At 37.6% G+C, this 25,319-nt stretch overlaps 4 protein-coding genes across 5 annotated transcripts; 1 reads left to right on the top strand and 3 right to left on the bottom strand.

Moving 5' to 3' along the window:
• Positions 1-912: 912 nt before the first annotated feature.
• LOC122057461 (tRNA pseudouridine synthase A 1-like) lies at positions 913-2,736 on the top strand (the record flags this gene model as incomplete). The annotated part of the gene is made up of 4 exons (XM_042619570.1): positions 913-1,068; positions 1,300-1,662; positions 2,055-2,117; positions 2,376-2,736. Coding segments are annotated over 4 exons (819 nt in total), but the record flags the coding sequence as incomplete, so codon positions are not given.
• Positions 2,737-2,947: 211 nt separating this feature from the next.
• LOC122056938 lies at positions 2,948-3,671 on the bottom strand. The gene is made up of 2 exons (XM_042618903.1): positions 3,269-3,671; positions 2,948-3,084 (listed from the first exon to the last, which is right to left on the bottom strand). The coding sequence occupies exons 1-2, from the start codon at positions 3,669-3,671 to the stop codon at positions 2,948-2,950; spliced, it is 540 nt and encodes a 179-aa protein (XP_042474837.1).
• Positions 3,672-10,237: 6,566 nt separating this feature from the next.
• On the bottom strand, positions 10,238-13,511 carry LOC122057611 (heat shock factor protein HSF24-like). Its single transcript, XM_042619772.1, has 2 exons — positions 12,776-13,511; positions 10,238-11,462 (listed from the first exon to the last, which is right to left on the bottom strand). The coding sequence occupies exons 1-2, from the start codon at positions 12,977-12,979 to the stop codon at positions 10,788-10,790; spliced, it is 879 nt and encodes a 292-aa protein (XP_042475706.1). The 5' UTR covers positions 12,980-13,511; the 3' UTR covers positions 10,238-10,787.
• Positions 13,512-19,095: 5,584 nt separating this feature from the next.
• LOC122057401 (cold-regulated protein 27-like) lies at positions 19,096-24,413 on the bottom strand. 2 transcript variants are annotated; one of them, XM_042619482.1, is made up of 6 exons: positions 24,063-24,411; positions 24,009-24,026; positions 23,130-23,321; positions 22,735-23,035; positions 19,821-19,933; positions 19,096-19,719 (listed from the first exon to the last, which is right to left on the bottom strand). In XM_042619482.1, the coding sequence occupies exons 1-6, from the start codon at positions 24,201-24,203 to the stop codon at positions 19,573-19,575; spliced, it is 912 nt and encodes a 303-aa protein (XP_042475416.1). In that variant the 5' UTR covers positions 24,204-24,411; the 3' UTR covers positions 19,096-19,572. The 2 variants fall into 2 exon arrangements, with proteins under 2 accessions (XP_042475416.1, XP_042475415.1); XM_042619481.1 differs by having other exon boundaries at positions 24,009-24,413.
• Positions 24,414-25,319: the final 906 nt, after the last annotated feature.

Raw genomic sequence — 25,319 nt, forward strand, 5'->3', positions numbered from 1 at the left:
CCTCGTAAAATCCATGTGCATTATTTGTTTTGCTTTTCCATTATCTTCTTCATCGTTTTAGGGTTGCGTTTCTACAAGAATACCTACATGACTTATCCCCTTTTTTTCCTTTTTTAATTGCAATTTCCCTTTCTACTAGTACTGGGTGGATTCCTCTATTAATCGATCTGTAATCATGGACATGCAAACACAAGTGTGCCAGTTCTCCACAATGGACATGCAATATCCGATAGAGCAATCTCCTGAATCCAGAAATAGGACACAGATATGTTCTTTGATGGATCATCTTTCTTCCAAAACATTATGTTCCAAGTTCTTATTTAAAGGTGAAAGGATCCCTGATTATGAGGGTTTTTTCTTTCTTCATCCTTTTTCTTGTTCTTTTTCTCCCATGCTCTTGTTTATTTATCTTGAATGTAATGTGTTATATTGGGTTAGAGCAGGTCAATAAGTGAAAGAAAGGGCAAGGATACATGTATAAACGTATTTAGCTACTAAATTGCATTAAGTAAAGCAAGTTAAGGAAAATAGGTGAAGGAGATTATGGACAAGAATGATACATGGTTTGGATCATGTCAAGGTATAACATAAAACTAAAATGAAACATTAGTATCTCAGTATCTCTTATGCAAGAGATGTACAATTGTTCAAGGTAAAACATAAAAATAAAATGAAACATTAGTATCTCAGTATCTCATATGCAAAGAGATGTACAATGTTTGTTTTTAGCTAATTTTTTTACCACATGTTGATCTCTGATTAACTAATAGAGGACATGCACAAACAACATTCAAAAGCTAAGATTTCCTACAGAGCCCAACTGGATTTCTGCTTACTGTTGTTAAAGCTGGTCTTGTGTTGTCCTGGTTCCAAAGATGTCTTTTGTGATTTTTATTATTTGATTGCTAATGTTATTCTTGTATTTCAGGCTGGCAATATCAGCAGTCATCACCAACTGTACAGTGCCTTGTGGAAAGAGCTCTAACTCAGATAACAAAGCTAGAAAGGAAGGAGCTAGGATTGGTTGGTGCAAGTAGGACAGACACTGGAGTTCATGCCTGGGGTCAGGTCTGACTTTCTCAACCTTCTGAAGACATTTTTTTCTGGTAAAATCCTTCTGAAGACTGGAACAAGCATCTCTCAATAAACAAACATATACAACTCAACTCAGACTTATCCCTACTAAATGGGATTGGCTAGAGGGATACTTTTTCTCCAATCAACTCTATTTAGCCATACTTGTTTCTAGTCCTAAGCGATGTATGTAATGAACAAACATATGATTTATTAAGATTTCAGGTGGCACACTTTGTAACTCCTTTCAACTATAACAGTTTGGAGAGCATTCATGCAGCGCTTAATGGTCTTCTTCCTTTTGATATCCGAGTTAGAGAGATTAGTCCAGCACTACCTGATTTCCATGCTCGATTTTCGGCGAAGAGTAAGGTCTATCACTATAAGATATATAATGACACCATTATGGACCCATTCCAGAGATTCTATGCATATCATAGTACTTATAGACTGAACACCATTGTCATGAGGGAGGCTGCGAAGTATTTCATTGGAAAGCATGACTTCTCTGCTTTCGCTAATGCATCGCGCAATGATCGATTGCCAGATCCTGTGAAGCAAATTTTCCGTTTTGATGTTGTTGAAAAGGTAATTGTTTAACCCGTGCAATATTATTAGTTTAGCATGGGTCCTTGCTGCACCATGTTGGGTCTTCAGTGATCAGGCAAGAGGCACCAGTTGGTTTATATACTTAACCTTGGTTGTTTGAAGTTGAAATGCTATCTTTGATGGGACCATATAATCGAATTGTGTCGACTAATATTATTCAATGCAGCCAGTTGATGAGCTTTGCTCAGTCCTGTTCCTAGAAGATGATTGAATACTGGATGTTTGAATTCATACCCTCACTAAGAATGATGTACCTTAATTATATTAGATAATAATAGTGACAATCTCATGGTCTCGACATCTGATTTTTTTTCTTCTTTTGGATGGAATAGCCTATAGGTTATTGAATCGATGCTTGATTTATTGTCTAGGGAGCTCTTTTGCAACTTGAGGTTGAAGGCTCTGGTTTCTTATATAGACAAGTGCGGAACATGGTACACAATCTTTATTCTCTTCTCTTTAACATCTTCCCTAGAGCTCAATGTTGTTTCCTTCCCTCCTTTTTTCTTCATTGTTGTTATTCTTGTTGCATCGATATGTCTTCCTTTAATTATGACCAGATTAACTCAGTGGTGATTCATTTTGCAGCGGTGGGTTATTTTGATCTTTTGTATTCTTTTTTTGCTACAATAGGTCAAAGCTTCAAGTTCAGAACATGGAAAAACTGAAAGCCTTCTTTTTTTCCCCTATAGGTTGCTTTGCTGCTTCAAATTGGAAAGGAGGCAGTTCCTCCTGATATTGTCCCGAAAATTTTGGTTACTAGAGATCGGAAAGAACTTGCAAATTATACCTTTTCTGCCCCTCCACAGGGACTCTGCCTTATATCTGTCAAGTATAATGAAGAGGTCCTACAGCCTCCCCCTGGTTGCCCTGTGACCAGCTTTGGCAGGAATCATTGTGCAAGTAAATGCAAACTTCCATTCTTTTGAAAAACTTAAAGGATGTGGTTGTAACTGTCCAAATCTTAAGAAGTGAAATATGTGCAATTACAAATATAAAAATTCAAAATTGATTCATTAGGTTCTTGTCTTCCTCATATTTGGAATAGCATAATGTCACTTATATGATGACGACAATCCTCAAGGATGAAGAAGCCAACCCTTTGGGTTTTTTAGCTTCTTAATCTCCAAACTTTTATCAGGTAACTGTATGTAGCAATTTTCTGTTTGAACTTTAAATACAGCATAGAAAGATGGGTTCTTGTGCCCCTCTTCTGGACCTTAGTGAAAGCTCCATTACATCTGGAAAATACATGAAACGTGGATTATGATGCTGCAGATGCAAGGAGAACATTGAAGTCGCTGAGAACACACTCAGCCGTCTCATCTTTGTCACTCACATATATTTCTGTTCCCACATCCATTGAAGTCCATATTCTTCTAGCAGGAGGGGTACCTGATCCTGCAAAGGAAGTATGATAGATAAATTTAAGATACAATTTTTTTTTTTTGGGGGGGGTGGGGGGGTGGGTGGGTGGGGGGTAGTGGGTTTGTTTGGGGTGTTCCAACTACTGACCTGATAGAAGTAGAGTCTGCTGGAAAGTCCTCCGACATCGAGCTCCCAAGTCCTGGGATCCCCAACCCACCCTTCCCTGGGTTTGGTTGGATACCCATATGCTGCCCATATTGGGTGAGGAAGTATTTGTACCAGTTCTTGTGCCTAAGGATTGCTGTAAGGATCACAGAGACTGACAAGCTGCTCCAAGTGAAGAGCATTCTCAGGAGCGCAATAGTAGTGATAAGCTGCATATGGGAAGTTTGCAGTGTCATTCCTGTAAATCTTTTTGTCCTCTGAGGTGATATGGAATGGTGGACAATTGACCAAACTTGTGGGTCTGCACCAAGCTGGTGTTTTAGGGTTGATGACATTTCACTGTATCTGGTAACATCTGTGAGCACATCTCCATCACAGGGAGCACCACTATTCTTCCAGCAGCTGCCAATGTCTATGAGGGAGAATTGGCTCTTTGGGCCTCTCCCTTGCTTCATATCCAGAGAAATTTTGACCTTGAAATTGGGTGATTCTGGAAGCTGTAAGAGAGGGGAATCATTAGTTAACTTTGATTATTACATGTCAATATCAAGAATTGAATGCTGAATCACTTCAGCGACCTAGTTGAAAGAACAGAACAGGTAAGTCTGCATTCTGTTTTTTTCTGCTTTAACAATCAGGTCAACTTGATTGAAGTAAAAAGTATTTATTGATGTAAAACGGGCAGCAACTCCCCCACCCCCGCCCAACACCCCTCCCTCCCCCCACAAAAAAAAAAAACCTACAAAGATAGTAAAATATTGTCTTTTGAAGCTCTTGTGTGAACCCTCCCTCAAGGAGAGAAGTTGAGAATCCATATACACTACATGATACATATCTGATGAAGGGCTCATCTGCGTGTCTTGACTCTTGACTCTTGACTCGACTGAGAAGTACTTTGATATAGATCCAGTCAGACACTAAAAGTGTAATGAGAGTGATCTGTAGGTCATGTGCTTGACCAGTTCTGTAGTTATCAGCAACTTAAATATCTCATTACCGGGGCTAGTAAGATAAACCTAAATTCAGGGGACCCCTGAAATGAAATATGGTCATTTTCCGAATGGAAAAATGGATGGTTTGTAAGTAACAAAGACCAGGTATAAGATTTTGACAAAACAATTATATTAATGGAAATATAATTACAAGTGGAAGATGATTTACTTGTTCAATTGATCCTCTGAAACAGTAGCATAAATTGTCCCACTTAAATAGAATTGAGTCGTATATATAAATATTCTCCTTAAGGTATTTGAACGCCCCATATATTAATATGCAATCGGGGTTGGCCGTATGTCATCACCTTCAAGATAAAACAACTCTCAAATTGTTTAAGGTACATTTCAATAAGCAATTTCCACAGGTATGTCCGAAGGTAATACTGAGAAACTCAAAGGAAAACAGTGGACAAGTTTAAAAACAGTAAATAGAGCATTTGCAAAGAACGAAAGCTTAAGATAACCCCACAATATATGTATTTCGTACACAGTTCATATCCATTTTGATTTTTGTTATTATTAAATATGGGTATATCTGTATAGATACCTATATGTATACATATGTGACTCTCTATATTAACCCTGTAAATGAATGGGTGTATATCAGCTGTAAGATACAGCATTAGCCATGGATACTTCTTTGATATCTTGAGCTTATGTCTGAAATTCCAGCCCCCAATTCCGACTTTTTTCCTCTCAAAGTACCTCAAACTTTGTATAAGGTCGTGGCAGCTGAGGAGAGTTTGATTGATATTTGTTTCACCTGTTTAGGCTTTGATGTCCGGTTTTAGATGATCTCATGGCTAACGCCAGTCCTAATCAGAGATTGCCCCGGAAAGGGCAGAGGAAAAGGAAAAATGAAAAGAAAAAAAAAAATTTAGTAAAGATCATATGAGAATTTACCAATTTACCCTTGTTGGGTTATTTGGAGTTTTTCAAAAGCCCATCTAATAATCAGGCACAACCCAATAAAAACCTGCTCGTTAATCAGGCTGTCCATGGGCTCAAGCCGTTAAATCAAGGAGAGATCATTTAGGCTGCATTTGTTTAACACCATTAATCACAAATTCATCAATATCTCATACAAAATAAAAATGTTTTGACAGGGATAAGGCTAAGAGAGCAAGTAAGCCTTCTCAAAATAATAAAAGACTAGTACCCAAGGGCTTAAAGGACTTTGAACTTTTGGAGTGTGGAAGAAACCCTAAGTTGCAGAGACACATAAATCTCTATTTGTTGTAGTAAGTTTCCGGCATTCTAACTTGAGTTGTTCTCTTCCTCCGGGTCTTATTATTATTTTGTTTTGTTTTGTTTCCCTTTTTTTCTACTTTCATCTCACTTTTTTTTTTGTTCAATTTGATTGAGTTTCAACAAGTTATACCTTTCGTAGTGAAGGTATGTCATCACTGTTCTCAAACCGGACAGTGGCTATATGCCGTAGATTCTTGATTTTAATTTCATACCACTATATCCCTTAAATAATTTTTTTTAAGAGATTTTTCCCACATGTTTTTATATTTTATTCAAATTTTCTTGTTAGTGTTTGTATGTTTTCAGAAATATCTTTGTAGCATTGCATAAGTTATTTTATTTGTATTGCATTTTTTTTTTTTTTTATCCCTAACCAATAGGATAGATTTGTTACTATGTTTTTAACATAAGGCAAGAGTCTTGCATGTCTTTAATGCTTTATAGATTTTGTTTTGCATTCGTATGCATTGTTTCATGCATGTCTGCAGTCTAAAAATTTAGGTTGTTTTGTGCATGGATTTCTAAATAATTTTTTTTTTTAATCTTCTGTACGTTTTGCAATTTTTATGTTAATCACGTGAGAATATTTTTTTGTTAATTTTCTCTTCTTTAATCATGTTTGGGTCATTTTTCATAGAATGACGTTTCTAGCTATAAATGTTTGTATACTTTTTGCTTATAGTTTTCTTTTTCTAGTAACAATAGTTTAGATTAAATTTCATGCTATGATATTATGATCACTAACCCTTGTTTTGTAGGGCATGCTTCAAGGTACATCTCCATCTCTCTTCTTATTTTGATTTTTTTATTTTATTTTATTATCTATTAGATACTGCATATGTTGGTTTGGAGTAGGAAACATTTATTTGGGCAAGAGAACCTATTAGTCTGGAGTAGGAAACACTAGACCAGTGGGTCAATCGGAGTGTATGCAGGAGCATATTCAAAGCATGTCAGGGGGCAGTATCGTCTTTTTCACACCTTGCACAGTCTGGGTATTTCTTGCATTATATTGGCGAGGTTCTTTTTCCTTTATTATTATTTAATAAAAACATCAAATAACTAGGAAGACCTATTTAGCCAAGTGGATTGAGGTGTCTAACACCTTCCTTGCTCCATTTGACAAATACTTATTCTTGTGGTTGATTATACTTCCATTGGAGTCATATTTTGAATTATGTTCATAGGTTTTAGATAAGTTAGGCAACGACTCAATTCATTCTCCTCAAAGAAACGGATCATAAGCTACAAATCTCAAATTGTTGAGGACTAATTCCTCCGTTATAAAGTTTTATTAATGGAACAAACAAAACCCATCATTGACAACTAAGACAATGACAAGAACAATACTTGAAGTCTAAACTAACTTCCTTGAATAAGTTTGAGAAATAGGGTTTTATTTTGAGTCCATTAAAAGGAACAGTGTCACTTGGATGTATGGGATGGTCCTCATTAAGTGAGGGTGGACTGAGGGAGGCAGTTCATTGAATCTAGACCTATGTATCAAGGATTCCACTATTGATTGATGGGTAAGTTAAAACTAAAGCATAAGAATTTTGGAAGAATAAAAAACAAGGGAACGTCCAAAAGTTGAGAGTGATAAAGACGTAATGAAGACCCTATAGTCTCGCCCAGTGGCAAATGACAATACTGCCACTCGCCAAACACACCCTAAGCAAAATCCTCGTTCAGTGCATGGGTATTTTTTTTTTTTTTTTCTCACGGAGGAATCTTAGAATGGAATAAGACTTAGACCATGTTTATTATTTTATGAGAAAAATAAGCTTAAAAGGCAGAGTGACTTTTATATCTAGATATAAAGTAAGGCAAAATGCTCACCCTGTCTCTCATGAAGGTGGAATTCATGTAATCTCATTTCTATTGATGTTTTCCTGTGCATTCCCTTGGCCCCTGTGTTGGAATAAAGGGGCTACAATGCCTTTTAAGGAGCCCTCTCTCTTAATTTATTTAGCTGACAAGGAACTATCATGTTGGTAGCGGGGATGGAATCCTCACACCTAACCAATGGGAGTGCAGTAGGAAATAGGTAGGTCACGATTTATATACTGGTTAATATGTCAAGGTGGAGAGAGAGAGAGAGTGTGAGAAAACAGATGATGCCGTGTGTTTGGGATAATTTTTTCTTACTATTTGACAAAAACAAATGGACAAGAAATATTTTATTTTTCTAGTTCTTTGTTTGTCAAAAGGAAAAGAAAAGAAGCTATGAAGGAAAGAATATTCTTTCAATTTTGAAGCCACCTTGGGAATGATGAAATTTGTTTAATTTATTTTTAAGATTTCAAAAATTTTATTAAGATAATCTTTTGATCCATTGACTAAGTAAATTATCAGTGGCTTAGAGCAATAAATCATAGAAAGTCTGAAACCGAATATTTTACCTCCTATATTTGACGGAGGGTTGTTTATACCTTCCTTTTTGGTTTTCTCTCCCTACTTTGTCTCTAGATATCCATGGTCCACCTATAAGCAATGCTTTTCCTACAATTTTATTTCATAGTTGTTTCTTTTTTATTTTTTCACTTTTTTTTTCAAACAAACACACTTCTAAAGCAAATTACTCAAGGAAAGAAGAGAAAGAAAAGAGACTAGAGGGTATCTCAATGGTCCAAATTCTTTCCGTGCCAAATACTTGCAAACAAGTAATATGGGGCAATTACTATTACTCCTCATAATCACCCTATATTTACTCTAAGTCCCCTACTTTGAAGTTCTTTTTTGATTCTCTAAGAAAAGCAAAGTTCCACCACTCCTCCTTTGATAATCTGACATACTCAAATTATGCCTCTATCATAGTAATCCTATCACCCCTATCTTCCCCATCAAGTTTTGAGAAGACAATATTAGGGTCGAGATTGGTCAACGTTGATATCAATCTGATCCTGACCTAGATCGGACAGATATACCCCTTGTTTCAATTAAAAACCATTTTTTTACTATTTTATCCTTTGTCCATACTAATGTATTAGTACAAAATCAACTAAGAATCAAGATCAGTCAAGACCAATATCAATCTGATTCAACCAATTCGATCAAACTGATTCAATCCGGTTCCTCAAACCATCACCATCACCCCCTCTCTAGTCCTCTCTCTCTTTCAGTACTCCTGGGGAGAGAGAGAGGACTGTGACTGCAATATACTATATAATAGGATGACTGGCCAAATGGGCATGCATTGCAATTTGCAAGTACCTAAACAATAATAATACAATAAATTTCTTTTATGTAGAAACAATAATAATACAATTAGATTAATTACTAATTTTTACCTGCTGCGTTCATCAGACGTAAACATCTTTTTTTCAAACTTGGAAACTGATTGTCCCCCTAATTATCTGAATTCTTTCTCTAATTGCTAATGTGGATTTCATTTCCAACGTCCCCACAGTGATAAGACTCCATGTTGCATGCTTAAGATATAAGACCCAACCAACGTCTACGTGTGATAGGGATCGATCTGTATAATTCTCAACTTTAAGATGAGTCATGACTTGCCAACAAGAAAGAAAATAAATCAACCAGTCCTTTCATAAGATTTTTACAGGGAAAAATATTGTTTGGTTGCTTCTTTCTTTGTTTTTGAATAAGTCAATAAACGAAACAAAGATTTCAAATTTCTACTTTGTTTTTCAAACACATTATTTGTTGTGGTTTAGCGGGGATGATTCGACTCTCACCAAACCCTTTCATCAGTGAACGGATCAGGTTCACGCATGAGAATGTTCTCGTAAGTCCCTAGTCCGTGGATTTAGAATCTATTAAATGAAGAGAGACATGATTCTAAATCCATGGATCAGGGACGTTTTGTACGTGAACCTGATCCGCTCTCCTTTCATCACTTTAAACTAATTTTTTCCAGCTTATTAATGCCATATATCCAAGCAGTGTGAAGGCAGCAATAATTATGATGCATGGAACTAGTATAGAGAGTTGTTTAAGACTATATTTCCAATTTAGCAATAAATGTGATGTTCAATATTTGTTAAGGGCTGGTATGATGTTTTGTATTTCATTGCTTGCATTTGTAGGTTGATTTCGAAAGGTCTATAAGAGATCATAGTAGGCCTAGAGGATGCACACTGAAGACATTACCATGTTTAGGTCTAAGTCCCTAATTAGGTGTTCTAGATTCTCCTTTTTGTAAATCACGTCCGATGGTTATTCATTTGGTTGATCATCAATGAAATTAATTACCTCTTTTTGATACATCTAATCTTCTTTCTCTTTGCTTTCATTTGGTGAGAGGAATTTTTTTTAGTACTGTATGGATATTTTGGTAACCTATCTATGTAAGATTTTGCTATAAATTTGTAACGAGTGCTCTTTCTCTGTAATCAATTTGAGAGAGGTGTGATGACAAGTGACTCTGACCCTATTTTCCATTGATGATACAAAGCAGAACACCTTTTACCGGGGATGTAAACAATCTTGTTGAAGCAAATAAATCATTTTGAATTGTATGATTATTTATTTTCAATTTTCATTTTTCTTCACATCGTTTTAAGTTCTCATTTTTCTACCCTTTTTTATCTTGGCAGCCACTTCCGTTGTTCCAAACTTCCAATACACATAAAAGAAATAAAACAACATATTCTTTATTTCTACAATAGTACTGATTGGGACAATGTTTGGTCCTCAACTAATGAAAATTAAAGTCAGCATTTAGCACACCATACAAAAATTTAATAGAGATAGGTGAGGATCTATGCGCCACTCACTTGCATTGGTAACTTAAGAGATGATATACACCAACAAAATATTTAAGCCATTCATATATTCCAGTGATGATTAATACATAGTAAAAATAACAAGAAGGAAAGTGCAAGTACATAGAGAGAGAGAGAGAGAGAGAGAGAGAGAGAGAGAGAGAGATTCCTCATCAAGATCCTTTACATTATCATTACCAATTCCCCCATAATATTGACTGGAAAAAAAAAAAAAAAAACAGTATATGAACTAGCTAGGAAGATCTATATATACTTTTCTATTAGAAGAAACAATGAACAGACGCGGCTGAGAGTGGATCGATAGAAACTCCTTTTTGCTTTTTGGGTCTCCCTGACTCTACTTTACCATCGTCACCAACTAATTCAAAGACTTTAAAGATAAGACCAGAAAAACCCACGTAAGTCTCCTAAGACTTCTTATCATCCTTGGAATATTTAAACGAAACACTAACCTTTTCAAAACCTGCTTCCCTATCAAATGTACAGTGCAGGGTGTGTGTGCTTGGCCTTACGGTACAACGCACCACCCATTTGCCTGCAGCACCAGCGCCAGCACCAGCACCAGCACCACTCAGTCTCAGTTGCAGACCTTGCTGATCTCGGCTGGTGAAGAAGAAATCTTCATCCAAGGCACCTCAAAATCCCTTGCCACCTTCATCTCCTTCATAGGTGGTGGCCCACCCACATCCACGGCCCACGCTTCTGGACCACGGTGCCTCTTATTGATCCCTCCTTCACCTTTTGTCCTCAAACACACACCAAACAGTTTCACCTCCTCTCCTTCTTCTTCTCCTCCTACATTTTCATCATCATCATTATTGTCACCATCATGGAAGATCTCGACCGATGGATCACCGCTGGGCCCAAGGTTCCCTTGCGACATGATGCGGTTGATCTGCTCGGGTCCTACCTTGAGGTAGCGTGATAGGAAAGTCATCAACTCCTCGCATTGTTGCTTCGTCTGGGCAAGCTCAGCGCTCAGCTTCTGGTTGTCTTTCCTCAGCTTCTCGTTCTCGTCTGATGCCTGGTTCCTTGACCCAGGAGGTAAGGTCGACGTGGACCCCATGTCCTCACCTGAATTTGTCTGGGACGAGATTCCTCCTCCACTATTGCCATTGGCATTGGACTTTCCAACGTGGATCGGTGTGGGGACCGGCTTTCGACGGTTGATTTCGCAAAGGAGCTCTTTCTCTCCTCTCTTGAAAAACTCATTCACGAATTCCCATCTCTCAGGCACTATCTTTCTGAACCCCTATTCATATATCACCATTATAGATATATTTATACAAAAGACCCACATAATTAATGAAAAAAAAAAATGACAACAGAGTGTATGTTTTACAGTATGATCTAAAGACGAGTCAAGATCCCCCCCTTGCAATTAACCAACCCATCCCATCTCACTCTGTCCATAGAGTGTGAGAACCACCTTTGGGGTGTGATAGTCCCAAGGATGGTGTGAGATGGATTGGGAGTAGTGGCTACATGTAGGGGAGATGATTCCAAAAAGACCAACATGGATTAATGAAAATAAATAAATAACAATTGAGTAGAAAGAGTATCATAATTATATTTTTATCTTTTTATAGTTTAAAGAGTATCATCATTATGAGGGTCCTTTTCCTTAGTATTTTTAAGTTGAAGTCTTCATATTTCAAGCTTTCAAAGAAAGTTTCTTACTACTTATCTTAATTATAATTAAAGCCTTTTCCCATTACTTGATTTGTGTGTGATTAATTCCGGTGATGACCTTCTATTCAAGTTTCCAAACCCAAGACTTTTGACTCACACCACCAAGAATGAGTCTCTAATTCTCTATTCTCTCCTTAAGAAGCCAATGGTTAGCCTAACAATTTTAGAAGTCTAAATTTGAACCAATATGCTTCAATGGCGTGACATACAATCAATATATTCGAATATTATAAATATTAAATTATCTATAAAGATGTTCAAATTTTCAAACTATACGATTGTATTACTATCATAATAAATCTGATGATTTTGATATCTTATTGAATTATTCAACCTAAAAGCTTAAATCATTAGGTGACAAACCCAAGATCATATTTTAAGCAACGAACATAATTTTTAATATAGAATTATTCTAATTTTTTATGTAGTTAACAAAATTGTGAGATAAAATAATGATTATTCTCTGCATTGAATGCGGTGATATGATGAATATTGAATGACTGATAACATCTATCACGCACCTCAAGATCAGTGCAAAAGATGATTTTATGCGACCAAAGGATTGAGACCCCAAATTGGATCTTCTCTATTCAAACGCTGCATCTAAGTGGGTGGGAGGATATGACTGCACCCCAATGTGTTGGAATGTGTGCCTAAATCCTCCCCGCCATTAGATGCACGTTGCAGAGGATCCGGACTCGAGAACCCCACGTCCCTACCTCTCGAAGGGCAAGACCTCTTGGCGGGATAAAAACTCTCATTTTTCTATCACGGAAAGTCGTCAATCCGTCCGAGGACGACGGCGGCAGGTTATGAGAGAGAGTGAGAGAGAGAGAGAGAGAGAGAGGGGGGGGGGGAGAATTGGATACGTACGTAAGTGTTTAGTTGACGAACGAAGCTGGAGAAGTTGTTGTGCTTGAAATACTTAGGGAGCAAATCCTTAGCGAAATCAGCAGGCTTCCAGACGATGAAGGTAGTGCCGGTGTCGTTCCATGAGATGACGTGGTCGGTGCCGGAATCCTCCACCAACTGATACGTCTTCGTCAGGAACGGTGCCGGCACGCATCTCTGCGCCATCTTCTCTTATTCCCGAAATTCCAATTTCAAAATAACAGAAAACCCAAAAAAAAAAAGACGAAAGAGCTACTACAAGCAAGAACACAACAGAGAGAGAGAGAGAGATGAAAGGCGAAAGATGATTAGGAGGAAGGAGAATAGAAAAGGAGGAGAGCAGTCAAGAATTCCCAACCCCAGCAATAGAATCCAGTCACCAATAAACCACAATTCATGAGATCCCAGTGAGATTGAGAATAGACCAGACCCTCATACCGCCTTTCTCCTTCCATTACTCTTCGAGAAGATGGCCAAGAACATGATGATGAAGATCCCAATTGATCCGCTCCGATCCCACCAGGGACACGACCATAACTATACCTGCTTTTCCCCCCTTCTCAAGGATTCGAATAGAATTTGAATTAACGATTTGATAATGTCGAGAGGAACAGAGCAGACAGGAAGGAAGGAATGAATTAAAAGCTCTGGAAGAAAGAGAGAGAGAGAGAGAAGGGGAATCCCAAAAGAAGAGATAGAATAAGCTACAACTACTCACGTCACTCAAATATCAAATACCCAAGCGGTTTCCAAAAGAAAGAAAAATCTAAAAGGGGGACTCTTTAAGATTCTGAGAAGCTTCCCGCCACGTTGGAATGAAACTTCGGCCTTGGTCTCTCATCCATCTACACGTGGTGATCATCTATTATCTCTACCCCTATCATATTGTGCATTGAAAATGCTCCAGACTGTGCTTTTATTGATCCATACATCTAGCATCTTCTACTTCAGAAAGAATCCTACTGATTTGGCACAGAAAACACAGATTCGAATCTTCTGCAATAATTTTTCTTTCAACCTCACGCACGCTCATAGGCTCATAGTCCAACACCTATGTGCACGTAATCCAAGTTTGCATGTCTTTGGTTGGAGAATCGTTGGAAAGAGAATTATTCGAGAGGATTCCAATTCAGAAAACGACCAAATACATCGGACACAAAATGATAATGCTGACCCCATCCTTGTGTGCAATGAAGGGCCCGTTTGATGACGTTTATGTCATTTTTATTTCAAGAAATGGCAGAAACATAAATTTTCATTTTTAGAAAAAGAAATAGAATTAAATGTGTTTGATAAGTCATGTTTCTAGAAGTAGATAGTAACCAACGAAAAAATGACCACGAGTTGTTTCTAGAAACGATAAAATAAGTTCTACTTGTTTCGCCTGGGTCGTTTTTTGAACCATAAATAGGTAGAAATTTCAATTTCTATTTCTAAAAACAAGTGAAACGAAACAGTTTTTTCAAACACTTTTTGTTTCATTTTTACCGTTTCTAGACACAAAAACGATAGAAACATATTTCTTAAAATATTATCAAAAGGGCCCGAAGATGCTAATGTTTGTGCTCTAATTAGCCCAAATCAATAGGGTTCTTTCACCCTTCATTTTAGAATTCGGGTGTATTCTTGTGGTGTGAGGTGTTGGACATGGATTCGCCATATCAGGTATGTTGGTGGTAAGATTTGAAATGCCCTTATAATCAATGATGTGGCACTCATACGTGGGAGAGAGACGCATGCTAACGGCAAAGCGTTAAAAGGCTCCTTACCAAGACGGTTGTATGGTGTTCATGCATAGAGGGCATAAAGACGTGCTGGAAAAATACGACTGTTAGACAGGTGGCGTACAAACAGCAAGGAGTAATTTAGTGGGAACAGTGGTTCAGTGGTGTTCATGGTAACGGTTACCTAACTGATATGAAGATGCTATTTAAAGAGGGAATCTCGGCCAAGAGAGGCATCAACAACACCACACAACACTTATCAACAATGCAATCCCTTATTCATTTTATTAATTTCATAGTTTTAGATTTAATTTAGGATTTTTTTACTTAGTACTCAGTGTATTTTTCACAAGTCTCCCCTTTGTGGACTCTTGTGTTTTGTTTCCCAAAATCTATCTCGAGAAATAGATTACTTTTCTTTCTTTCTATTTTCTTGACTTGTCTTTTTGGGCTTGATCTTGTCTTAATCAAAGTCCCTGAAATGATCGGGGTAAGAGGAGGCTCCATTCGTTTGATCGAAGTTAGATTACATTGAATCCGGGCAAGAAGGATTTTGGCGCTCCTGAATGAAAATCAATACGAACAGGGTATCGTGAGAAATAAAGGAAAATTTGTTGTCAACAAGTACTTGGATTAGTATTAGCATAGTCCTAATTCAACGGGTTGAAATTGTCTGTAATTCCAATCTGGTACAATTCCGTGAAATATCACCTTCAGGTGGTGACACGTGTATTAATACCAATGCAATGGTCCAGATCTGGTACAACTAATAAAACCTTAAATCAATGAAGAGTCATTTAAATCAGATATGGACCATTGCATTGGTATCAATACACGTGTCACCCCCTGAAGGTGGTATTTCACGGAATTGTACCAGATCAGAATTGCAGATAATTTTTTTCCTAATTCAACTCTTGATCAATCCTGCATCAGTGGAATAATACAGACAAAGGTGAAACTGTCAAAAACCCTGATTTTAAAGGGTTTCCGAGCTGATTGATACTAATTCCCAATCCGATACTATCTATGTACAGACACCATGATCTTTTGAGAGTTTTCTACCTTTTTTTTTATCTTTCTAAAATGGATGGAAGAAAAGAGGAACATGGAGAAGGAAATGAGGTCTCTAACGAAGTGGGTGACATGCTTACGTGCCACATATAGGCTTTCTCAATTTCTCTTGTCCTCCCACCTAACGCGGACCCCTCCTCTCGATATTTAGCGTGTCTCATGCGCACCTTCTTTAGTTCTTCGTTGGTTTTGATTTTGGCTTTTATTTATCGTGTAAAAGGGACATCGATTTGATATTTTTTTCTCCTCTTTGATCATATGGGTCAATTCACATTAATAGTTTTATTATAAAAAATATATATAAAACTAGAATGGTATAAATTAATATTCCTTCATAATTCTCAAATTGCGCCATTACTTTTACAAGTGAAAACAAAGGGCCATCGAATCAATATAATACTAGACGACAACAATAAATAACAAAAATAGACATTGTAGGTTTATTGATAAGAACGTATTGTAGTGCACATGAAATTATGAATTATAAGTTTCAAGAAGTAGTGGAAAAAGCCTAAACAATTCTATGTATCACAGACAATGCCCTCCTCGAAAGAGAGTTGGCCAAATTATTTTCCCACAAAAGTACATGATTATATGTAAGATGTTAAATGAGTGAAATCTTGTATAATAGGAATCATGGCTGAATTTGATATCGATTCTATACTCTCTCTCTCTCTCTCTCTCTCTCTCTCTCTCTCTCTCTCTCTCTCTCTCTCTCTCTCTCTCTCTCTCTCTCTCTCTCTATGTGTGTGTGTGTGTGGTCAAAGAGGGACTTACGATCATTCTAGGATTTTATTCCCCAAAAATAATTTATGAGAACTCCAGCAATAGTTTCATCTTAAGGTTCATGTGGTTTGTTTTTATCTTTTGGGAGAGGATTCTTGAGCAAGTACGCAACTCTACACCTTTTCACATTGTTTTTTTTTTTTAATCATCATTTATTTAATAAATAAATAAAAGAATACATTTAAAGAGACTCAATGTACGCCTTTGCCCTTATCTTTTATATTATAATCTTTTGATACAATGGCTATTATGTCATTTTATATGCTCAAAGACAACCTATTTTTGGACCCATGACAAACCTATTTTAAGCCCATAGACATGTGGGCTAATGATGGATAGCGAAATATTCATGTTGCGATATGGGTTCTAGTGTTGAAACACGTTTAATATGGACTGATTTTATTGACCCGTTTATGACATTATTCTTTGCTTTACCTTGGATCAGTAGTTTACCAGAGAATCATAGACCAAATTATTGGACCAGATCCGTATTGGACATTGAGTTGGAAAAAAAAAAAAACATTTTGGGTCCATGGGGTTATTGGCTTACTTCCGTTAAGAGCATATCTCATATGGACCTCAAGTATTGTGAATTATAGTTGAACGAGAAATTGTTGCCTGATCATGTGGCATTTGTACTTATATGGAGGCTAATGAGATTGCATGTAGAGGCATCAACATGAATGAAATTTTTTTACCAAATCAAGGCAAACTTTGAATACTAGATATGACCCCCCAAAAAAGGGTCAAGGTCTGCCAGTGAGACGGTGGGGGATAAGCTTCATCTTTGAGAGGGAAACAACCCGGATCTAAGGCCCCTAAATGACTGCCAGTGGTGTTTCCTCTGGTTATCCTACCACTCTTAGTTTCCTCCTCTACATTTGGTAAATAGGGAGTAACTTCACCCAAAAAAAAAAAAGAAAAAAAAAGGGGGTAACCGAAGTGAAGGGTTTAAGGTGGTTCAAGCAATGGATGGTTAGGAATGCCAGGGTAATAGATCTACGACTGACATTAAATTGGCTCTGCTAACATCCCATCGGGATCATGTCCTTGTACATGGACGTTAACTAAGGTCCTTGTATGCTAGTTGGCGGATATGTGGCGATCCTAATTACCAGCAATTTATTGTTATTTTTGGACATGAGAATGCTACTCATGGCATGGTCATTGCATCATCATTCAGATCAATAGGAGGCCGTTCCAAAACATCTTTAGCGCATGGGGTGGGGCAACAATACTTTCGTGGTCGCCAGTGTCTTTCGTTGTAGTTTTTCAGTTTTGTTTTATAATGGTGGAGATCCACTTTTTCCTTACATTCGAGAAAGGATTAGTTACTCGTATGAGTCAACATCTAACACTTGTCATTTTTGCTTTCAAATATATCACCCTTTACCCTTGTAATGGCAGAAAATAGAGCAATCATTCTCTGCTGCACTGCATTGGTGCAGTGAGGATTTGGATGGCTGAGAGCCCCAGTACAGTGCGACAGCGGATTTTTATACCAGAAAATGGGACATCTAATTGGATGCTGACTCAGACCTAGTGATAGCAGCAAATATATTTCTCTTTACCCTTGTAATGGTAAAAAGTTAAACAAGTGTTGGATGTTGACTTGTCCGACGGTGAAGCAACAGATCCAATCTCCTCTTCTCCTTCCCTATCCACATTTTTCTCTCCCAGCAAAGGGAATCTCAATTCTCAACTCTGCAACTTTCCGTTGCCGCCATTTCTTATCTTTAATGTCAATGGAAGTTATTCTCTATACGCAACATAACAAGCTCAAATGCCTAATAATCCTATTGCCCCTTCTCATTTAACAAGCTAAATTGTTCCCGCTAGTGACTTGAGTTTTGTTTATGTTAAAAAAAACAGAGTAACTTCAACGCTGCCTATATCCATCGCTTTCTAGTAGAGAAGGGTAAGAGATGAAAAAGTTTCATGGCATTTGACAAAATACTTTAGGGGGGAGGGGGGGGGTTGTGGAGGACTTGTCAAAGCATATGAAATTCTTAATACATATATATATGTTATGGGAAAAGGGTATGCCGGTTCCTCTCTCTCTCAGATGAAATGACATGCTGCCCGGTTTCATCGCTCCTTATTATTGTGCTCCTCTATGCCCTCTTGGCTCTTGCACAGGTAACCCTCTCCCATTTGTTAAACAGTAATTCACATATTGAGTCCTTTGGCTAAAAACACTTTTTTTAGGGTGTAAAGCTGGCTAAAAACACTTCAGAAAACCTGTTTGTGGTTTCTAATTGACAATCAACGGACTTACCAAATTTTGCAACAAGAAATGAAAAAAAAAAAAAAGCCCCCCCCCCCCCAACCCCATCTATATATAGTCGAGAGAATGTTCCACAAGTGCATCAAATTCTCTCCACATGAGATGAGCAATGATTCTTAGAATGAGAAGCTAAAAATTCTCTACTTCAAGAAAACCACTCAAATAGAGCGAAGGTTGAAAGATCACTGCAAACAATCAAATTTGCATCAACCATGATCCTAGTGAGAATTGCCCAAGAGAACCTCTCAGAATAACTTCAGAGAAACGCATCCTACAATGTCCCTCTTGGGCTTTCAGCGATAATGTTGCTCTAAAGATGTGCAGGACCAGACTTTCCAGCTCCCATTCTGCTATAGTGTTATGCTTGCGGAGTGAATAGTTTGGCAAGTTGTCCCTCGCAACAATCGATTTCAGATTCACAGAAACTCAGATCAGAACTTAAAAGCCACAACTATAATTTGTACAAAGCTTCTGCAAGAATAATTATGCAGGGTACAAGTTCAACTGAACCAACACCTACATATAGTGCATATTGCCTACAAAGAAGTTCAATGCACACACTTTATTGAATAAACGGAAAATATATAATGCATAAAAGGAATTCTAAACTATTTTGTATATGCCTCATCAGCTTCTATTCTTCTTCACTCTAATATATAGTCCGTGCAACACTAGCAAAGAACCAATTAGCAACTACTAAGTCTGCCTGATTTCATGGAAGACCCTACACTGAATTTTAAGCAACTTTCTGTCAGCTTCATATATCAATCCTTCAGCTACACAGTAACAACTATCTTATCTGTATTCACTTTTCCTTACTGTTTTTTCCTTTTCTCTTTCTTGGATTCAATAACTTCAAACTTCAGTCGTAGCTACCACTGACACGACAATCACCAGCATTGAGATTATGGTCATGACTGATATGCAGTACAGATTTTGGGCATACAAATGTATTTCATTTTCTGATTGGAACCACTACTACCAGTTTCTTCTGTTCTCATAGAAGCACAATTCTCATCATAATCTGATATTAAAGGAAACTTCCCATGCAGAACAACCTGAAAGAGCAGTTAAAAAGCAAAGTGTATGGAAGTTAGCTCTTGGCTTTTTGTGGGATTCCTAGAAATCTAAGGTTCCTAACAATACAGATACACATTACTTGATCTTTGCTTGAAACATCAGCAGTGACAGTCTTCATCCTCTTTGTGCTGCGCACACTACTACACTTCTCTCCATCATGATCTTCTTCAATGAAGTTCTGATCTGATACCTCTGCAAAAACCCAACAATTGATCAATATGGCATAAGAGAGAGAAAACAAAGATTGATATGACTTCAGAAAGCATCAACTTGAGCTTAGCCTTTGTGATGGATGAAAATTTTCAGGTATTCAAAAGTAATACAATGTGCAATTGATCAGAACCATTCAGTCCAAAGAGAATAAATAACCCAAAACCATGTTGATGAAGAAGAATCCTAAAGGGGATACAGCACTTAGGAGACTTTTTCTGAGTTTGAACTGTAGGTTTCATAAGAGGAGAAAAAAGAAATAAATAAGGAAAACAGCGAGAGAGAGAAAGAGAGAGAGAGAGAGTGAGAGAATCTTCAAGAATCTAAGAAAATGGTGAAAAGTCATAATGCCCAAGAGAAGAAGAGTTTTAATTTTTGAATGAAAACCTTGTCAAGAAAACTTCCTTCTTTCATTTCTATGCCAAGACCTTCTATATAATGGTGAGCAGGGTTTGCATCAGAAAGAAACCCTGAGTTAATACATGAGCAACTAAAATGTAGGAGGTAGAAGATTAGAAAATAAAATGTATTTTTATACTCCAAGTATCTTCTTAGCCCTCATTCACTTGGTTTATGCGATGGACTGTATTCAAGGGCTGCAAACAGGACAATGTTTTTTGGATTGGAGCTCCAGACAATCAAATGGGCCCAAGTTTTGAATTGGCAGAGGATGGTTGCAACAGCTGTGGCATAGAATTCTACTTTCTTTAGGCATTTCAATTGTAACTGAAACCAGGTTTTAGAACAGTACATTTCAATTTTTTGGAGGAAAAAAATTATTGATTTCATGATCAGAAGTCTATGAGCACTGTCAGCCATGGATTTATCACCAATGAAATTCAGTATCAATGGTTTTTTCTTACATTCTAAGCTAACATTTTAAATCAGAGTGATCACTATGACAACAAAAATGGAGCAGTCATGAAAAAAAAATCACCGGATTGTTTGTGGAAGGCATCAGAGAAGCAGTCAAGTCCACAAAACAACAATACAAATGTTCATTGTGGACAATATGAATGGAGAACATAAGCTCAGTTTGGTTGCAAGGGGAATTAAGGGGAAGGAAGTGCAACTTTCAAACCTAAAAATGAAACTTTTGTAATTATTATCTCACATGTTCATCTCACTAACTCCAAATCGTTCCTTACTTGGTTATTAAATTTCCCTTTACTTTGCATCCAAATCTCTTTCAAAATAAATCCTCAAAAAAGTATCATTACTAAATATAATAAGGAATTTAAGTAATTATAAAATCATGTTAGAAAATGATTACAAAAACTTTCTTTTTAGGTTTGAAATACTTCACTTCCCTCTCCTTTAATTTACCTTGCAACCAAACGGAGCCATAACGAAAGGAAAGGAAACAAAAAAGGGAGCATTGTGAAGGAATTTCAAGGAACAACATAAATCAGGTATTTGACATCTTTCAACTGTTTTAATTCTTTTTAACCTTTCATTTTGATTGTCTGGTTGACCAATTAAAATGCTATTATTAAGAAAATCAGTCCCTATTGGAATGAGTTCTAAAACTGACTTCTACACTATTGACTGCAACTCGAGATTTATAACTCAATATTCCTTGTACCCCAACTGTCTCTAAGCATCTACAATCTCTCTCCTTAAATTTGATTGTTGTGATGGGTCTTATTTGTCGGTCTCCTACTCATGGGCTGAAATCATTAGAAGCTCTCTAGTCTTGGGCATCCTTGCCAAGGTGGATCAAATGTTGACTGGATGGCATCTACGGTCCATGGAGGAGCTATAATAAGTATGCCCAGACGCAACAAAAGCGCTCCACATTAGATGCTTCCAAAATTAGTTTCCTCATAATGTATCACCATAGAAACTGCCAGAACTTTGTTGTAAAACTCAGGATATGGTAGAAAAAGATACAGCATGCATTAACACAGTAAGAATAAAAGGAAACTATGATAAGCAGATACCAATTATCCTAGCGCGGGTCTATCAAGCTATCATGCAAAATTTTACACTTTTACCTCCATAATAACAATAATATGGGGAACTTGAAGTGAAACATGAGACCTCAAAATTGTTTTTGGTTTGATATAATTGCACCTAACACAATAAAAGAGCCTAGGAGGGGGATCAGTTGATCTCAGATTAAAAAACCATTTCAACTAACTTTATCTCCTGTTTCTCGCATCTCCACAATTCTTCTCATGGACTAGCAAAGACTGTCTCAAACACCCATCAATCAAACTGTCAGTTTCACTCTGCAACTCTATACACTGCTGCCCCAGTACATTAATGAAGCAAAGGCATGTCTTACTCACAAGAACACTTCTTCAAGGCTCAAGCACATGACTTTGAAGTGAGTATCATTTGGGTCAAAAAGATTCCTTGCAAACATAATGTGTCACTCAGCAGTTTTTCTCACATTGCTATTTCAGTTGCCACTAAACGATTAATCTGGACAATTGAAAATTAACACAACTGAATTATATCATCTTGTAGTGAGATTCAAGCATACAGATTCATCTCATAATTTGCAATTGCTTATGTCCATTTCAAGATAATGAACTTTATTTCTTTCACATGACATGTTGGCGATCAAAATTCATAAAACCTCTGATTTGTCGGCATTTATTTGTCTCTCCTCAAAGTGGACATAGCTAATATTAACAACATATATGTAAAAATTGAAAATAGAAGGAAATTCAAGGAGCGGGCTGTTAAGAATGTAGAACAGCTAGCAGATTTAAAAACTTGTAGCAAACTTGTCAAAAGAAAGGAAGAATCACCAAGCTACAGCCTCAACCCACCTGTATTGCTTCCAACAAAGTCCTGGTGAACCAATAGTGGCTGATCTGCAGGGATCCGCTTTGAACTTGTAACCACTCCACAGGATGTTCTGTTTGTCCCTCCCAAGCGAACAGCCTGGGTAAAAAGTGAACCATTCCCTTCTGGAACGGCTGATTTTACATCTCCCTGTCTGCCAGAACACCTGAAATGCTGGATCCATGGATTTTTTGATAGACCGTGATGGTCAGAGGCAATAATCGACTGAGGTTGGATTCTTTCAATATTATTCTTCCGCCAGCAGCCATTCCAAAGAACTTTGAACTGGAAATTGAAAGAAGAGATAAAAGTAAGAAAGATTTCAGGAACAACACCAGTGCAGAAAATGCTGAACATAAGGATGAATTAAGCTTCAGACCTGGCCAGATGAGACATGATTGTTCTCATTCAGTTGTCCTGAGGAGTTTCTCTGGAGCATGGTTTCATTCTCTGAATGCCCAGCAAGTAACTCTTTCTCGTCATGTAGCTGTTTCACAAACAACTCTTCCATGGAATTGAGGTATAGGCTGTGCTTCTCATCCGTCCATTCTGTGAACATTGATCCTGCCATCTGAAAGCCCAACATGAGATTAACAATGGGAGAGCAAGATGAAATTTTAAGGAAGCTAATAGTGAATTATTAATTATGGGAATATATTTCCTATTCCCCGCTACATAAGGAGGAAAGTTTTGGTAGAACAGTCCCAATAATTATTTTCGGTTCAAAGAACCAATGGATTTTCTGAAAATCTTTTGACGAATTTACACTAACTAGATCCCCTTGATTGAAATTCCTTATCTACTTTCGGATGTGCACTTATGCAAGTGTTCCCCTCCACCCCAAAATAAAAAATCTCTGTAGAAAATGGGCAGTTTGGCATACATAGTGTTACAAAGCCCTTTTCTCTTCTTATTCCCGGCCGGGGAAGAAAAAAGATAAGGAACATTGACAGGACCATAGACAAGTAAAGAGAGAAAATTAAATGCATTTCCAATTTCTTCTCTTGAAGCAGACTTCAACCATCTAAAATGAAAGAAAACCATACCCTATATAATCAGTATAGACTCCTCTAGTAATGAGAAAAATCAGAGATTAGTCGTGTTACGTAGATTTCTTAAAGAAAGTGTAACATCACAGTTTCATGTCCACAACCCTAACATGGAAAAAAAAAATGATCAAAAGACCGCAATCCATCCGATCCATACCCTAAAAGAAATCTCAAATGGAAAAGAAGAGGATAAAGTCAAGGAGGGTTACCAAGCTGTCCATCTCTTCCTCTTCTTCTTCTTCTTCTTCTTCTTCTTCTTCTTCTTCTTCTTCTTCTTCAAGAAGAGTTCTGAAATTGTCTCCGGTGAGCCCAGATGTCTCGGAACCCGTCGTTCTTCTGCAACTACTCTCCATGGCTGGATCCGATGAAGGCGGTGGCGTCCCTTGTCTGAGATTTCCTTCCATTGTTAACTAAATGAAGCAAAAACTTCTTACGCCAAATTTGGAGTAATAAGGAAAAATACCAGATTGGTTTCAAAATCTTAGAGAGAGAGAGAGTAGCAAGGAAGAAGGCTGCCTTCGAAACAGTGGGTGCAAGGGCGACGCCACTGTTGCTGTGTTCGTTCTTTGTTAGAGAGAGAGAGGAAGGGCTCTTCGTTAGAGAGAGGACGGTGATGAAGGAAGGGAAGGTTGGGGTAAGGCGGTCCACATGGCTTTCTTTACACGTGTCATCGTAATCGCCGACTTGCCATGTCAGCAGGTGTCGATGATCATAAATAGTGCCAAGATATTTTTAACGGAATGCCAAAAGATCTCTCCACACGGTATTACGTGGCTGCACTTTAAGGACCTTTTTACACTTTTACCTTCTTACTGTTTTTGCCCTTTGCTTGCGCTTTTAACTGTTGTTGTTGTTTTTTTTTTTTTGTGTTACCTAGACAGAAGAGACCCCACGTGATCTTTCAACACGTGTTACAGTCAGAATGGAATCCACTTAGCCCATATTCGTGGGTGATTGGATTCCAATCTGAACGACAGAGCTCGTTTCGTAAATTTTTGTCTCATTGTTGAATCACGGGTACCACAGTTATTTTTGGCTACCGAATGATTCTATTTGGAGGGCTGAGATGAAATTTGCAACTGAGGATGGGACGTTTTCATAAAGCCGCCTCGACAGTCGGGATATATTCGCGTGACCAGTTCTTTGGTATATCGCGTCGTACAGAAACAAAAGTGACAATGCTAAGACCAAGGCCGGGATCTAATTCTAGCCTGCGCTCCTTGATTGGATAGTTTTCTGTACTACCATGGGGTTTTCTCTACGGCATCTCCATTTCAATATTTGTTCCTCTCTCTCTCTCTCTCTCTCTCTCTCTCTCTCTCTCTCTCTCTGGTTTTTTAATGGGCGGTGTCGACATATCGAATGGGTATCTTCAAATTATCGAGTTCCCATCCTCTATAGTGAGCAGTTAGGTGCGATGAACATCGAACACTTGAGAGCAACGAATTTCTAACTACCCACTGCTCTTTGCACCGATGTTACTGTTGCAGACGATTTCCACACCAAATTATCAACATTTT

Source organism: Macadamia integrifolia, chromosome 12, assembly GCF_013358625.1.
Source record: "Macadamia integrifolia cultivar HAES 741 chromosome 12, SCU_Mint_v3, whole genome shotgun sequence".
Lineage (NCBI taxonomy): Eukaryota > Viridiplantae > Streptophyta > Magnoliopsida > Proteales > Proteaceae > Macadamia > Macadamia integrifolia.